The 17,027-nt window shown below is 37.2% G+C and overlaps 1 protein-coding gene across 1 annotated transcript in view; it reads left to right on the plus strand.

The window, feature by feature from the left end:
- The window catches only part of LOC114652802 (uncharacterized), a 104,487-nt gene that overhangs the window by 18,774 nt on the left and 68,686 nt on the right, over positions 1-17,027 (plus strand). The window contains exons 9-13 of the mRNA XM_028803117.2: positions 3,225-3,428; positions 5,847-6,721; positions 7,304-7,443; positions 7,559-7,687; positions 16,202-16,533. Of these exons, the coding sequence (XP_028658950.2) occupies positions 3,225-3,428; positions 5,847-6,721; positions 7,304-7,443; positions 7,559-7,687; positions 16,202-16,533 (1,680 nt within the window). The remainder of the gene's footprint in view (positions 1-3,224; positions 3,429-5,846; positions 6,722-7,303; positions 7,444-7,558; positions 7,688-16,201; positions 16,534-17,027) is intronic.

The raw sequence follows: 17,027 nt of genomic DNA on the forward strand, positions 1-17,027 counted from the left end.
GCACTTGGGTTATACAACCACACTTTATTCTAAATCATGCTACTGTAACAATTGTATTGTCACCTGCTGACCTACCTAGTCCCCAGTGGTAGAGTAAAAAGTAATGTAATCCAAAGAAGCAGGCAGACATCAACTTTTTTTAATAATAAATGTAGTAACTTTAGCCTTAGGGATCCTTTAGTGCTGTATAACCTTCAGCTCTCACGACAGAGTTCTTTCTTTCTTTGCAGCTGACTAGAAGTGAACTGCCCTTTTGTGGTCTCATCCCATGTTTATAGGGTCCAAGTGACATGTGCATATTAGACAGCTTTGCCAAAGCCGGTGACCTTCTTGGTGTGTCCTTCTCTTGATCGCTTGAGATTTGGCAATACCCACATATTAATAAGTAAAAATATTTTTTTTCTTGCAGTGGGACAGTGACTAAAGCTACTGCCTCTAACATTCTGGAGTACTCACAGAATAGCCTTCACAGGGAGAAAGTGCAGACTTTGCAGACTCCACTCAGATGATCATTAGGTGTCAGATTTGAACCCACGTGAGACTCATGAGACAGCCATGTCAGCCAAATTTTAGCAACAGCATTTACATATTTTAATTTCTTAATTCTTGTTTTTTTCAGTAGCTCTTTTGTTTTGCTTTGCTTTTTTGTGGTTTTATCAAAAAATATCTGCATACCAGTAACAGAAGACTGCACGATAACATGCAGTGAATACACTTGACATATAGTTTTCCTACTCTTTCTCTGTACATTTAGCATTCGTTTGCTCAGAGGTTGTTTTCTCCACTCTAGCAGCCCACTTCTTCTCTTCTTCCGTTGGCATCTTTTCACGTTAAAACTGATTAAGTCAGTTTTTGTGTTGCAATTACTTAGTACGTTTTTCTTAATTTTTCACTTAAGCTGGCACTTAAGTGTTCAATCTGCCTCAAGAATGATTTAAGATATGAAGAGTTAGGGGAAGTGACAGTGAAGGTGGTAGGGAATGAGAACAGCGCCTGTACACATGCTCCGCACGGCTATTAAAAAGAGTAATAAAAATCATCACCCCAAATGCAGACAGTAGAGGTCACGTAGTATATGTGTACCAAATTTCAGGTCAATAGTTGAATTAATGAAGACAGACTTTATAATACATTGAGTCTCACATCCAGAAGGATTGATGCTTGTTTGGCTGTAAAACCATACGCACTGTGGATGATGCTTTTCCGGTTGAGTTCCTTAAGAGATTTTCTCTCCCACACTTGTCAAGTTAGGCAAGTGGGCAACAGTATTTGTCATTAGGCAGGGAATCATTCACTTTACTGATTCTTTGACTATCTTGCCTTCTTTAAAAGACAGATATTGCCCCGTTGGGAAAACCACAGAACTAGCATGTGTGCCTTAGAACAGCTGTTCAAATACACAAAATTGTATTAGAACATTAGGACATTAGAACACTCTAGACGAGAAAAGGCCAATTAGCCCAACAAAGCTTGCCAGTTCTATCCACTTATTTCTTCTAAAAAAACATCAAGTCGAGTTTTGAAAGTCTTACTGTCTACCATACTACTTGGTAGCTTATTCCAAGTGTCTATCATTCTTTGTGTAAAGAAAAACTTCCTAATGTTTGTGCAAAATTTACCCTTAACAAGTTTCCAACTGTGTCCCTGTGTTCTTGATGAACTCATTTTAAAATAACAATCTTGATCCACTGTACTAATTTCCTTCATAATTTTAAACACTTCAGTCATGTTACCTCTTAATCTTCTTTTGCTTAAACTGTAAAGGCTCATCTCTTTTAATCTTTCCTCATAATTCAACCCCTGTAGCCCTGGAATCAGCCTAGTCGCTCTTCTCTGGACCTTTTCTAGCGCTGCTATGTCCTTTTTGTAGCCTGGAGACCAAAACTGCACACAGTAGTCAAGATAAGGCCTCACCAGTGCATTATAAAGGTTGAGCATAACCTCCTTGGACTTGTACTCCACACACCGTGCTATATAACCTAACATTCTGTTAGCCTTCTTAATGGCTTAATGAGTTCAAACGGTTTGTGAGCTACAGGTGATTTAAAATCCTGGACAGATAAATCGATAGCCACAGTAGTGTATTATATAAGAAGATAACCTGGACCTCTCTGACTACAAGAAAATCAAAAGAAAAATGTACTGTCTACCTCTGAAACCTACAGTTAAATATTAAAAGACCTTTGGAGTTGTGATAACATTCTCAAACCTGTCCAATCAAACTCAGAGTTGGATAGGGAGTTGTGCTTCAAAACCATTTTTACATACTTTACTTTATTATCTTATATTTTTTTGCATTTTTCCTGTAAAAAGATAATGTTTGCAGTATAACACACAGATAATACCAATTTACCTCATTTTAAATGTATTGGATTCTTGGATTATAATTACAAAATTTTTAACTTTTTCGGAAAAAGTCTACCACATCTTCTTTAGTCATCCCTTTTTTTCTAATATAATATGACAAAGCATTTTTTGTTTATTTGAGTAGACAAGAATGGTGAAGCAGTGGGGCAATAACATACCACACGAGATGTTTTAAATTAATGCATCATTATGTAATCCATTTCAAAATGTAAAAAAAAAGAAAATGTTTTAATTTTAACCGCTCCCAAAATGTATGGAGAAAGAATTTTGCTAGCTTTCTTTTTCAAGAACTATTACAGGCACACAGTGGCGATGTTTACAAGGGGTAGTTAGAGTGAGTTTCAACATGGGTGTCTGTGTGGACTAGGGGAAGTATGTTTAGTTTATTAAAATGTTGTACATGGCTTAAAAATATAATTGCTTGCATTATAAATTTACTCTGGTTGCTGTCTCTCTTTGCAATGAAAATGTTTGCAGATTTATTTAACTGACTTTGTCTGGTATAAGCAAATATGGGTGTCTTCATGTAAGGTTCTAGCACTCCGTGCAGCATTGGTTTTAATGCTCTGGCTCCCTGCAAACCTGAAAGTGGGCTAACAAAACAAGTATATAGATACATGATATTTCAAAACTAAAATTAATATTAATTCTGTGGAGAATATTTTGAGGGCATTGTTTGCAGTTCCACTATAGTTATAATATTAGGATATATTATTGACAATTGGCTTTGCAGAAGACACTTCCAGAATAGACCCTTGAGTGCATACATTTATTTATATTGCTTTATTTTGCCATTTTTTAACCTAACAGAAATGTTCCAGGTTTATTATCTAACAACTACTTCTTTTTCATTCTAGGATTTGTATGCACTTATAAATGAGTTTGCTTCTCTCCTTGAGTTTGTGAATGAGAAGAACCCTTTATTGATAGTCCTAGATGGTGTAGATGAGCTCTCGGAAGAACATGATGCAAACATCTCTTGGCTTCCACCTCTCTTACATCAGCATGTGCACTTAATAGTGTCTTCATCATCAGGGTCAACTTGCTTAAGCATACTTGAGGTAAATATGTTATACATTCAAGTATGTGTAAGGTAAATTGCAATGTATTCAGAGTCTGATAACGTGAGTCATACTGTATATTCTTGTTCTTATGACAAACTGAGCATAGTTTTACTTTGCTATTGTAACATTTGGTTCTATGAATGGGTATTTTGGGGTTAGGCTCTGACACCCTGTACCCTTATCCAGTATAAGCCTGATTGAGTTATCACTTCATCACAGGGTATGCTCTCTTAAACCCTCAGTTGCTCTCACTGGACTAATATAGTGTTACCTATTAAAGTAACAGCATGTTACAACATTGTGTAAGCAAATTCAAATAAATATGGTTAAAACAAGAAAGGTCTATCCTGAAGGCAACTATGCAGAGAATCATAAATGTTCTGCCACCATATCACATATGATAATTTAACCAATGTTCAAAATATCTCTTGATCTGACACTAAAACTTCATCATACAGTAGAGAGACAGCAGTTTCCTAGGTCATATGCCCTTTAGTGTCATTATGGATTTCTATCCTGGTTATCATATTCCCTTTTTCTCTAAAAAGTATATTACTCTTGTTCTCTGGAGATTTTCATTTTCTGAACACCAAATAAGATAGGATCTACTTATGCAATGGCGATTTTTCAGTGCAATTTCTCTTGTGTGGAATTTTTTTTTCCCTAGAGAACATGAGCCTGTCCTGTGCTCTCTTAATGGTGCACTGGCACTAAGCAAACCCTTATTCTCAAGTGTACTTGCTTTCTGCATACTGTAAAGACTAACACAGCTGTAAAAACTGCATAATCTCTGATATATTCAATAAGGTAGATTCTAACCAGCACTTGTATCTCTGAAAGGTAGTCCTACTGGTATATGATCTGAAACTCTCATCCGTCTCTCTATTTTCCAAGCCTGTTTTTTCAACTGCAGATTCATCAGTCTGAGATGATTACTTTATCAATGAATGCCACATAGAAGCTAACCTTGAACAGTTGAATAGTTTGTTATAGTTTAACATGTCAACCCAAAATAAAAATGACCATTAGATGATGGATATGTAATTGTATAAGTGTCAGAGATTGATGCTTAAAAACACTAAACAAGCAAATAGATAAATAACTGCTCCTAATTTCAGTGCAAAAAGAACACCAAACTGGTTTGTTGTTCTGAAATTAAAAACCAAAATTAATCTAAATGATTACCAAGTTAATAGAAATGTTTACTAATGATTTATTGTCTCTAAAGTTTGCTGCAAATATAATACAAATATCTTCCTTCTACTTCAGTTGAAGTTGAAGAAGAATATAAAAGGCACAATTATAAACTTTATGGCTGCAGCCAACATCCATGTTAGGAATTACATAAAATTATTTTTGTTTCTTTGGTTTAATTTCTTTAACAATAAATATTTTTTAAAATATTTTTTATCATTATTTTAGTGATAGCCCTATGCCACCATTTTGTGAGTATGTTTTAAAGGGCTACGCCACTTTGTATTCCTAGATCTCATGGGTGTTGCCATTTTGAGTGTCTTTTTTCTATGACTCTGACAGCCGCTCACATTAACCAAACAAACCTCGTTATCATCTTAGGGAAGACAAACTAGAGACTTGTCTTCAAACGAAAGTAAATTTCATTTATGTAGTACTTTTGGTTAATATTTAATAATTTTTGATTATCATTTTGGTTTTGGTAGTTATTTTTCGTATATCTGTATAATACCCCTTTGCTTAGACTGTGACAACTCTCTGATTGACCCCTAAAAGAAAGACATGATTTCACATTTTCAATCCTACTTAGCCATGGTAGTTAGAAGTCGATAAGCCTGTGTATGCATACATAATACAGTATATTAGCAGCTCTTCACAGGGTGCTGCATTGGCAGCTTGTGGTCATCCAAAATCCCATCTGCGCGATTTTTGCAAAATCAAAGAAATAAACATTGTGATGAAATACTGTATATAAAAATAATTACTAAAAAACGGACATTTTGCGAAACGATGCCCATAAATGTTGATGGATCACAGCACAGTTCATAGCAATACACAAGTATGTATACATTTACACCACTAACACTACACAAGTAACTTATTGGGTCAGTGTGGAGTTCACCAGTTCTGCCCTAAATTTCATAACTCAAAGATGGGCTGATTACTTTAAATGATAACTAGAAACAACACATACACGAGTGAATGTACTGGAGTCTAAGTTGGTGCTGATTCCTGCCTTTGCTCAGTGCTATTGCACATAAAATTAATTGTTGACTTGTCTTGACTTTATTTACCTTTACAAAAAATGTACATTTGATTGTAAATAGTTTATTAAAATGGTACATATGTGCTAACTTTTTTTTATTTGGGCTATTTTGTTTACTATAACATTTTACTAGGATTAGGAATTTAAACTAACCAAAAACCAAATTGCTCTTACAGAAACTGACTGTCCAATCAAACATCATTTACATCCCTCCGCTGAATCCTGCTGAGGTGGAAAAGATACTTACATGCTGGTTAGAAAGAGATCATCGCAGGCTACAAAGTGCACAATGGAAGCTCATCAGAGAAGCTTGTATGACTTGCCCAATACCTCTATATCTGCAGTGTGCTTATATGGAATGCAAACAGTGGCCTTCATTTGTTTCTCCAACTGAAATATATCTTCCTGCAGATCTCAGCAAATTATATACTTCTATAATAAGCAGGTTGGAAAAACAGCATGGTGCTCAGTTTGTAAAGAAAGCCCTCTCATTAATAAGTATTTCAAAAAATGGAATCACTCTGGAGGAACTGATTGACTTGCTGTCTGTAGATCAGAAGGTCATGTCAGAGGTAGAGCAGTTTCATCAGCTACCTGCTCCCAAGTTTCCCTTTGTTCTGTGGGCCAAGTTTCAGAAGGGCCTGGGAAAAATCTTAGTGGAACAGAAGACTGATGCCACTTATGTGTATAACTGGGCCAATGTCTCCTTTAAGCAGGCTTGTGAGGAGAGATACCTGAAAACCAAAGATGCTCAAATTGTTCTACATACCCAGATAGCCGAATATTTCTTGGGAAAGCCGGCAGTTATAGGAAATACAAACCTATACAGTTTACAGCCACTAGCCTGGATCCAGAAAACAGAAACTGAGAAAAATTACTTTTTCAATATCCGCAAACTTTGTGGTCTTTCATACCACCTGATTAAGTCAAATCAAATTACTACTCTGATCACAGAGTGTTTGTTTAACTACGAATTCCTGCTGCATAAAATCTGGGGTGTGTCCATCGCTCATGTTGAAGAAGACTTAAAATCTGCCATGTCACCAGAGAGGTAATATTTTAAAAAATAAATTTATACTCTTAGTCCTTTTTAGCTAATCCTTTACTACCCTAGTGGTCACAATTTGACATTTTGTATGGGGTGGAAAATTCTCATTTCTTTCTTACAAACTTGTGGATAAAACACAAGAAAATCCAATGAATTTTGTAGCACTGTTTTTTTAAGTTTGGGGCATATATAAGTAATTTTTTATTTCACAAAAGTTGCTTCTTTGTTAATAACAGCAGTAAGGACTAATGTTTGCCTTTTATCTCTATTGGTCTTTTATCTCTTGAATATCAGTGCTCATGATCCATAACCTGGTAAAGTTCTGCTTAACTGCAGTACAGAGAATACAGAGAAGTATGGAAACTGTGTTATATATTTATTTGCCTATTGTATCACTGCTCTTAAATTTCTTATTTAATGGTTTTATTAACACAGTTAAAGGATATTGTGAAATATTGTTATTTAGACGGTGTACTGTATTAAAGTAATACTGTATTTAAAATACTGTGCTTGTCAAATTGTTCTTTTCATCTCTTTATATAATTTATTTAAACATTCCTGAAATCTTTTTCTTTTTTTTTGTAGGGAGATTATTGATCTGAATGTATTAAGTGAGACTCTGCAGTTGTCAAAGAAAGTTTTACTTCAGGACCCATGCCAGTTAGCATCTCAGCTTCTTGGCCGCCTGTATCAAATTATCTCTGCAGATAGGCCAGTGGCACCAGGTACACCATAATGTGCTATAATATTTCATGAAGCTCATTTTATTTTCATTAACTGCCTTTAGATATTTTTTCCCTGAAGCAAAATATTTTTCAGTTAATTACTTTCCATTTATAGGTGATCCAAGAAAATTCTCCCATCTGCACACATTGCTGTCACAGTGCTGTTGTTCATCGATTCCAGTCCTTGTGCCTTCTTTTACCTGCCTTCATCCACCTGGAGGGCTGCTGTATGATTTGTTGGCAGGTAATAAAAAGAATACATACTGTATCTCTGTAAAGTTTTCTTACATTTAATAAGCTTACCACACAAATGATTACTTGAAGAAAAAGACAAAGTGTTTGCTATTTGAAACTCATTTTAAGAGTTATTTTTATAAGTTGTGAAGATATAAGAAACAACAGGCATAAAGATTTGGGGCACAGGTGGTGAACCACATGTTTAAGGGCAAGTTGTAGTGCCAGAAAAAAAGGGAGGATGTGTTGCCCAAATGTAGGGCTTATTTAGACTATAGTTTTCAATACCGGCTAGTTTTTTTATATTTCCTGGGAGAAAACTCCCAATTTGAGGCAGAACTAATGACAGTGGTCTTCCAGTCAATGATCCTCACATCTGAGGTTAATAGAGGAGAGGAGAGGACATAAGCAACAGACCCAATCTGTGTACCGGGATGGTATTACATTGTTCGCATAAGTCCTGAAGATATCCCCTACACACGGACCTCTGACAATGTTAATATTAGATCAATAAATAAGAGGGATATAAATCACAGTACTTATTTTCTATGTCATTCATGGGATGAAAATCGTAAGTCATTTTTCTATATCAGTGGAACATACAGTAAATGCAAACAATTTTACCTCAACCTGGTCACTGTGTTCACAAAGTTTTTTTTTTCTAGGTTCTCCTGTTTTCCTGTTTTTCTACATCTGAAATGTGTGTTTTAGGTTGATTATTGTCTCTAAATTATCCCATTGTGGATGTTTATGTGATAAAGTGGCATCCATTCCTAGGCTGGTTCCTATGAACCATCTAAAGCTTCTAAGATAGTCTTGCTTACTGTGACCATGAACTTGAAAGATCACAATGTGAAAATGGATGAATAGATAATATAATATCCATCCATCCATTATCCAACCTGTTATATCCTAACTACAGGGTCATGGGGGTCTGCTGGAGCCAATCCCAGCCAACACAGGGCACAAAGCAGGAAACAAATCCTGGGCAGGGCACCAGCCCACCACAGGGCACACACACACACACACACACACACACCAAGCACAATTTAGAATCACCAATGCACCTGACATGCATGTCTTTGGACTGTGGGAAGAAACCGGAGCACCCGGAGGAAACCCACACAGACACGGGGAGAACATGCAAACTCCACACAGGGAGGACCCGGGAAGCGAACCCAGGTCTCCTAACTGTGAGGCAGCAGCGCTACCCACTGCGCCACTATGCTGCCCTGATAATATAATATACAGCTTTTATCCTAATAATATACATATTTCAATATTCTCCCAAAGTTTAGCCTAAAGGTAATACAACTTGGGCTACATTTTCCACAAATCCTGTTGCCCATTGAATTAATAATGATAATAATAATAATTTTTTACATTTATATAGCGCTTTTCTCACTACTCAAAACACTTTTACACAGTGAATGGGGAGCCACTTCAACCACCACTAATGTGTAGCATCCACCTGGGTGATGTGACAGCAGCTATTTTGCACCAGTATGCTCACCACACATTAGCTAAAGGTGGTGAAGTTGTGAGAGATAGCTCACCATTTAGAGACAGTGCTCTTCCATCCAAGTACTGGCCAGACATGCTTAACTTCAGGTAGATGACCTCTTCTGAAGTGCAAATGGTATGGCTGCTGACTTTATGCCTGTTCACAAGAAATTACCATCTGTTGTAGGAGCCCCTGTAATGTGTGGTGCTCTTTGTGTTGTGCAGATTTACACCACTTCATTTCAAAAGCAGCTACTTATTTACTTGATGCATTACCAAAATATGTGAAAAGAAACTGGCAGCTGTTTACAAACTAAATGCTGGAAAAATATGATAGTGTTTATATAAAAGAGAATAGAGTTTTAGAATTATTTTGTTTGAAATAAAGATGTCAACTGATGTTAAAACATGCAACCCACCACACACATATACTACATGAAAATGATTCAGAACATATGTTTAACTTTTATACCCTAAATCAGTAATTCATCCATCTGTATATTTTATAACCCAGACTGACAGACGTTCTGCACTTTATGATCATCATCTAATCAGGAGAACTTCATGAATTTCCCAGTACCTCTATAGCTTCCAAGCACTTGGCTCTAATTGCTTGCTTAACAGGTATGAAAACACTAATGCTGTTCTTACCTTGCCACATAAGGCTTCAATGTGGTGGCTTATTTTATGTTAAAAATGATAAGATATAATATTTTATGTGTTATGTGTCACCTGGCCCTGCGGTGGGCTGGCTCCCTGCCCGGGGTTTGTTTCCTGCCTTGCGCCCTGTGTTGGCTGGGATTGGCTCCAGCAGACCCCTGTGACCCTGGTAGTTAGGATATAGTGGGTTGGATAATGGATGGATGGATGTGTCACCTGATGTCAGATTTACCTAATAGTAGGACTTAGTGAGGTAGATGTGAGTAGATGATTGTTACTTGTATGGTAACATAACATTCTCAAACCTGCTTGATGCAAATCTTTATTGTTTGGGCCAGAACATATCCTGGCAACACTACAGTTGTGGCCAAAAGTCTAGAGAATGACACAAGTATTGGTTTTCACAAAGTTTCCTTCTTCAGTGTTTTTAGATCTTTTTTGTCAGATATGTCTATGGTATACTGAAGTATAATTAAAAGCATTTCATAAGTTTCTAAGGCTTTTATTGACAATTACATTAAGTTTATGCAAAGAGTCAGTATTTGCAGTATTGGCCCTTCTTTTTCAAGACCTCTGTAATTCGCCCTGGTGTGCTGTCAATCAACTTCTGGACCAAATAAAAGCCTTTGAAATTTATGAAATGCTTGTAATTATACAGGTGCTGGTCATAAAATTAGAATATCATGACAAAGTTGATTTATTTCAGTAATTCCATTCAAAAAGTGTAACTTGTATATTAGATTCATTCATTACACACAGACTGATGTATTTCAAATGTTTATTTCTTTTAATGTTGATGATTATAACTGACAACTAATGAAAGTCCCAAATTCAGTATCTCGGAAAATTAGAATATCAATTAAGACCAAGGCAAAAAAAAGGATTTTTAGAAATGTTGGCCAACTGAAAGGTATGAACATGAAAAGTATGAGCATGTACAGCACTCAATATTTAGTTGGGGCTCCTTTGGCCTGGATTACTGCTGCAATGCGGCGTGGCATGGAGTCGATCAGTCTGTGGCACTGCTCAGGTGTTATGAGAGCCCATGTTGCTCTGATAGTGGCCTTCAGCTCTTCTGAATTGTTGGGTCTGGTGTATTGCATCTTCCTCTTCACAATACCCCATAGATTTTCTATGGGGTTAAGGTCAGGCGAGTTTGCTGGCCAATCAAGAACAGGGATACCATGGTCCTTAAACCAGGTACTGGTAGCTCTGGCACTGTGTGCAGGTGCCAGGTCCTGTTGGAAAATGAAATCTGCATCTCCGTAAAGTTCGTCAGCAGCAGGAAGCATGAAGTGCTCTAAAACTTCCTGGTAGACGGCTCTGTTGACCTTGGACCTCAGAAAACACAATGGACCAACACCAGCAGATGACATGGCACCCCAAACCATCACTGACTGTGGAAACCTTACACTGGACCTCACGCAACGTGGATTCTGTGCCTCTCCTCTCTTCCTCCAGACTCTGGGACCTTGATTTCCAAAGGAAATGCAAAATTTACTTTCATCAGAGAACATAACTTTGGACCACTCAGCAGCAGTCCAGTCCTTTTTGTCTTTAGCCGAGGCGAGACGCTTCTGACGCTGTCTCTTGTTCAAGAGTGGCTTGACACAAGGAATGCGACAGCTGAAACCCATGTCTTGCATACGTCTGTGTGTGGTGGTTCTTGAAGCACTGACTCCAGCTGCAGTCCACTCTTTGTGAATCTCCCCCACATTTTTGAATGGGTTTTGTTTCACAATCCTCTCCAGGGTGCGGTTAATCCCTATTGCTTGTATACTTTTTTCTACCACATCTTGTCCTTCCCTTCGCCTCTCTATTAATGTGCTTGGACACAGAGCTCTGTGAACAACCAGCCTCTTTAGCAATGACCTTTTGTGTCTTGCCCTCCTTGTGCAAGGTGTCAATGGTCGTCTTTTGGACAACTGTCAAGTCAGCAGTCTTCCCCATGATTGTGTAGCCTACAGAACTAGACTGAGAGACCATTTAAAGGCTTTTGCAGGTGTTTTGAGTTAATTAGCTGATTAGAGTGTGGCACCAGGTGTCTTCAATATTGAACCTTTTCACAATATTCTAATTTTCCGAGATACTGAATTTGGGACTTTCATTAGTTGTCAGTTATAATCATCAACATTAAAAGAAATAAACAGTTGAAATACATCAGTCTGTGTGTAATGAATGAATATAATATACAAGTTTCACTTTTTGAATGGAATTACTGAAATAAATCAACTTTGTCATGATTTTCTAATTTTATGACCAGCACCTGTACTTCAGTATACCATAGAAACATCTGACAAAAAGATCTAAAAACAACGAAGCAGCAAATTTTGTGAAAACCAATACTTGTGTCATTCTCAAAATGTTTGACCACGACTTTAAGCACAATGATGAGAACAGACATGGTGAGGACATCAGTCCATCACAGGGATTAGTCATGCACACAGGGCTAGTTTTCAAACTCCCAATCAACCTAACCTGAATGACCTTAGGTACAAGGGAGGAAAAACAGAGCACCCGGAGGATACCCATGTACAGTAGACACAGCAAAAACATGCAAACTCCAGACAAACAGTGACTGTGAAAACCCAGGATGCTAGACTAGTGCACCACAGTACTGCATTGTTAGTTGTATCCTATGTGGTAAGGTGGGAATAAAGACTGGTTCCAAAAGAAATGTTGGGATGCCAACTGAGTTGTCCTGTTTAATTCAAAGAAAAAGGCTGAAAGTAAAAACAGCACAAATCACGAAAACACATGCTTCTTTTAACTTGTAACTGCTGCTTGGATGAGTAGGTCTGGTTTTGAGCAGCTTTGTCTTCCTGTCTGGCTCATACCAAAGTGAGAAATCTCCTTCCGAGGATGTTAGGCTTTATAGGACTTGCCCCAGAAGAGACAGAGCCAGTTGCCCTCACTGGGCATCTTCTAATTGCTGAGGAGGAAGAAGGAGATGATACTGTTTGTGACAGTGTCCCCTCTCATCCCAGAATGGTACTACATACCTCTAATGAGTCTGGAAGATGATCCTCAGACATGCATGCATGACACCTGATATGTAAACCATAAACCTGAAAGAGGGTTCTGATATGCTTTCACATCACTTTAATTAACAATCGAAGATATTAACTGACTTGAAATTGTAGCTCTCAGTTGAACGGCTGAAAATTTTAAGGGAATTTACAATTAATTGCTGAAAATCCAAAGGGTACACACAGAAGACACCCTAATCCTGCCGCAAAGGCCACAGTGCTAGCACTGTCAGCAAGCATATGCACTGTGTCACACTACTAATATGCTGTAACTTAATAAATAATTCAGAATATTTGCTTTAAACCATGAAAGAGCAACCAAGAAAATACAAAACATCAAACTTTCATATATATTTGTGAAAATATATTGATTAAAAAATAGGGAGTCCAGGACTGATGCACATATGACCAGAATGTATTTGCTAATTAGGATTAACTAAAGAAACTTTGATATTACCAGACACTAAGTTAGTTTAGTTTAGTTACTAATAGAAAAAGAAAACATTCAGCTAGCCTGTAATGTAATGTATGACCTTGCCATATTTCCTTTTGTTGTGTCATTTGAGCCCCAGTTCATTCCCTAGGTGAGGTGTGATCACTTTGGATTAAGCTTGCCGCTCCTTTGTTCAGGTGGGTTTTCCCAAGGGCCTCTGCTTTCTGTCCAAAGATAACAAATACCTTTACCAACCTAATGTTGCCTCATTTTGTGATCTTCCCTGTGTTGGTGTGCACCCTGCATTCTGACTGGTCTCACATTCCATCCACAGATGCTACTCCCCTTGCAGACATTCCTTCTAGGTTATACTTAGGCTCCCTGTAAACCCTACGTAATATAAATTAATGAGAAGAATAATTATTTTACAGATGTCTAAAGTGTACAGTTAAAACAAACATGATTAAAAATTTTCATAATACCTTTGGCAAAGAAATATGCATTTATTTGTAACCTAATAGCTCACTTTCTTATTGTATGATTCAGGCTTATGGCCTCCCCTTCTAAGCATTTCATTCCCTTTATCATAATGGTGTCAGGCTGCTTTGTTTCATTTGATTTACTGAGCAGAGCAGCTCTAATATTTCACAAAAGATGCACACTATGTATTTGTTTTTAAAGGAGCAGGATGTGTCTTTAATAAGTTAGTTGATTGGCAAAATGTTGCCACCTAATCCTGGATGTTCTGTGAAAGCCTTTTGTTTGCAGATGCTTGGACCTGTCAAAAGAAAAGCTATTAACTAATTATGGTTATTGACTTACAACGTCTTTCATATTCTGCATGGCTATGAAAGAAAGCAACACCTTAAATAACTGCCAATGGAATTCAATGAACCCAGGTGCCTTCAGCTGGGAAATGAATGTAGCACTCAAAATAAATACTTTTAGCCAAGTCTCACTTGTATATTCTGAAAGACAACAATGCTTCTAAATTAACATAAGAACAAATCATTCATCCTTCGTTAAAGTTACTGAATCTGTAGGGGTGAGTGTGGGCAGCTTTCCTCCCAAATTGTAAAAAAGCATGCAGGTTAAGTTGCTGGGTAAGTATAAACTGACCCAGTTTGTGGGAAGGGTGGTTTTTATGCCAGTGTACCCTGCTTTGGACTGGCACCCCATTCAAGGTTGGTTCCTGCTTTATCACCAGTACTGCTGGAATTGGCTCTAAATGCTATGTCCTGATAATAAAAAATGCAGGGTTAGAGGACAGAAAGAGGATGGATGGGCATTATTATAGGTGTTCTTCATATTTGACATTACATTTATAATCCTATCACTGTACTGTTTAAGTCTTTTTTTTATTAAAGTGTATCTCTTTGGGCTACAAAAATACTCTTAAGACATAAAATGAGTTAGTCCTAGCTTACATATTCTTCCTATATCTGTGTAGAGTTCTCTTTAGTGATTCCAAAGATATGCATGTTAAGTTAATTGGTAACTCTGAAATGGCGACATATGACTGAATGGGGGTTTCCCTGCAATGGACTCTGCCACCCTGGGTTGATTGCCGGCTTGAACTTATTACTGCTGGAAAAGACTCTATATCTCAGTAACAGCAATGGAAATGTAGGTATAATAATGGCCAAATAGATGAATAATGGAATGGAAGTTGCACAAATAGTCAGAGACCATGTAGATTGAGTGGTTCAAAAGAACTACAGACATGCAGAAGAGCAATCAGAAGTTATTACTTTCATATTCCATGTGATTTTTGACAAACCACAATTAAAACTGAATGAAGAATAAAATTATTCTGTCCCACAGAAAAACTTATAATACCCATCAGTTGTTGCGTAACGATTTACATGGGAACAAATGGCTCTTTACAAATTTCTCCTTTTGTCTGATGTAAGGTAAAAAGTCAAACAAATCTACGGAAGCAATGTTTCCATTGTCTGTTGTACTCCTTGCAATAAAGATTTTTGTCTGAAAGAATAACACGCTCATACAGAAACTCATTATATTCCAAATGGGATAGATTGCTCTGTTCCAACAAACAAGACAACACATCATATCACAAGGCAGCCTCAAACCTGCATGTCCATATAGTCGAACTATATTATCTAATTCAAAATGTGCACCACTTTCTACAAGAACATACTGTAATTTATTTTAGCTGTATGTCTTTGAAAGTAATAAATGCCACCTGTACGACTAGGTAACCTCCGTAAAACACTCAATCTGTGTTAAGAAAAGTACTTTGTAGCACTAAGAGTGAATTAAATGCTACAACTTTACACAGGGCCCTGGATTTGGTGGCACAGTGATAAGCACCGCTGCCTTACAGCTTCAGGAGATCACCATTAACTGTCTGTTTTAAATTTACATGTCCCTCCTGTGTCTGCAAAGGTTTTCTTCATGGTACTCCAGTTTTAAAAAGTATCTCAAAGTATTAGGCTTAGGCTAACTGATTGTAAATTGGTGCAACAGACTCCCATTGACCCCAAAAGTAATAAACAAATTCAGGAAATGCATGGGTAGATGTAACCATGATAGCTTAATACAGAATCCTTGTTATTAAATAAATACATATATTTCCTGTATTACTGTCAAACATTTTTCTACAATATTGAAGAGCAGTTTTTATGCCGTGTCTGTCCAGTAAAATCCACAGATGAGATGACTTGCGCAAATATTCCACAAAATTTTGCAAGGTAGACAAACCTATATTTTTCAATTAAGATTTTTAAGAGTGACTTGCGTTTAATGGGAAAATGTTGACATCCTACAAATCACAAATGTTGATACTCTTGAGGTTTGAGGCTGTTTCTCATTTTTCATTCCATTCAAAGTTGACTGCAGAAGTGGGCACATAAGTTACACTTCTTATCTTTTGCAGGTCATACCGATAAAATCACTGCAGTAGCAGCGGCAAAGAAGGACCTTACTATAGTGACAGCTTCCAGAGACAGGACCCTGAAGCTGTGGGATCTCAGTTCTGGCAAATCAATAAAAACTCTTCATGGAGTAGGTCGGGACATTAGCTCCATTGCCCTGTGCATGGACAACACTTTAGTAGCACTTACTGAGGGTCACAGCCTGCAAATATGGGAAGTCTCTTCAGGAAGAATGGTCTATTGTGAGAATGATTCTCTTGATGTTCCTGTTATAACATGCACTATGGATGGACAGATTCTTGTAGCCTTTTATGATGGAAGTCATTTTGCAAAAGTAAGTTTATGAATGCAATTTATGTGAATTTAAGGGAGTACTGCATCCACAGGCTATAGTTTGACACAATGTGATACATCACTGTTTCTGAATACTTATATAACAGTTATGAATCTGTTTTTACTACCCTGCTTCAATCTTTGTGACCATTTTGTGCATTTATACCACCTTTGGTCACATGTGCCACCATTCTGAATATTACCCAAAGCTGTTGTTGTAAGTAATGATGCCCAGTTGCTGTCACATGACTGCTGGAGCTTTAATATATAACATTATCATAGTGCCCCTATTTAAGATGGTGGTAAGGCTATAGATCTCATGTCCTGACTTAGACTCAAGACATTTTTTTTTGTTGTCTCAGAATGGTCTTTTGGTCAAATTAATTAATATTGCTTTTATGCCTTTAAGTTTTCTAAACACCAGTACTAAACCCTGGAAGGATGCTGTTCTGCAAGACTGAACATCCTAAGATCCCTTAGTGTCTTTGTTTATCT

Source organism: Erpetoichthys calabaricus, chromosome 5, assembly GCF_900747795.2.
Source record: "Erpetoichthys calabaricus chromosome 5, fErpCal1.3, whole genome shotgun sequence".
NCBI classification, from domain to species: domain Eukaryota; kingdom Metazoa; phylum Chordata; class Cladistia; order Polypteriformes; family Polypteridae; genus Erpetoichthys; species Erpetoichthys calabaricus.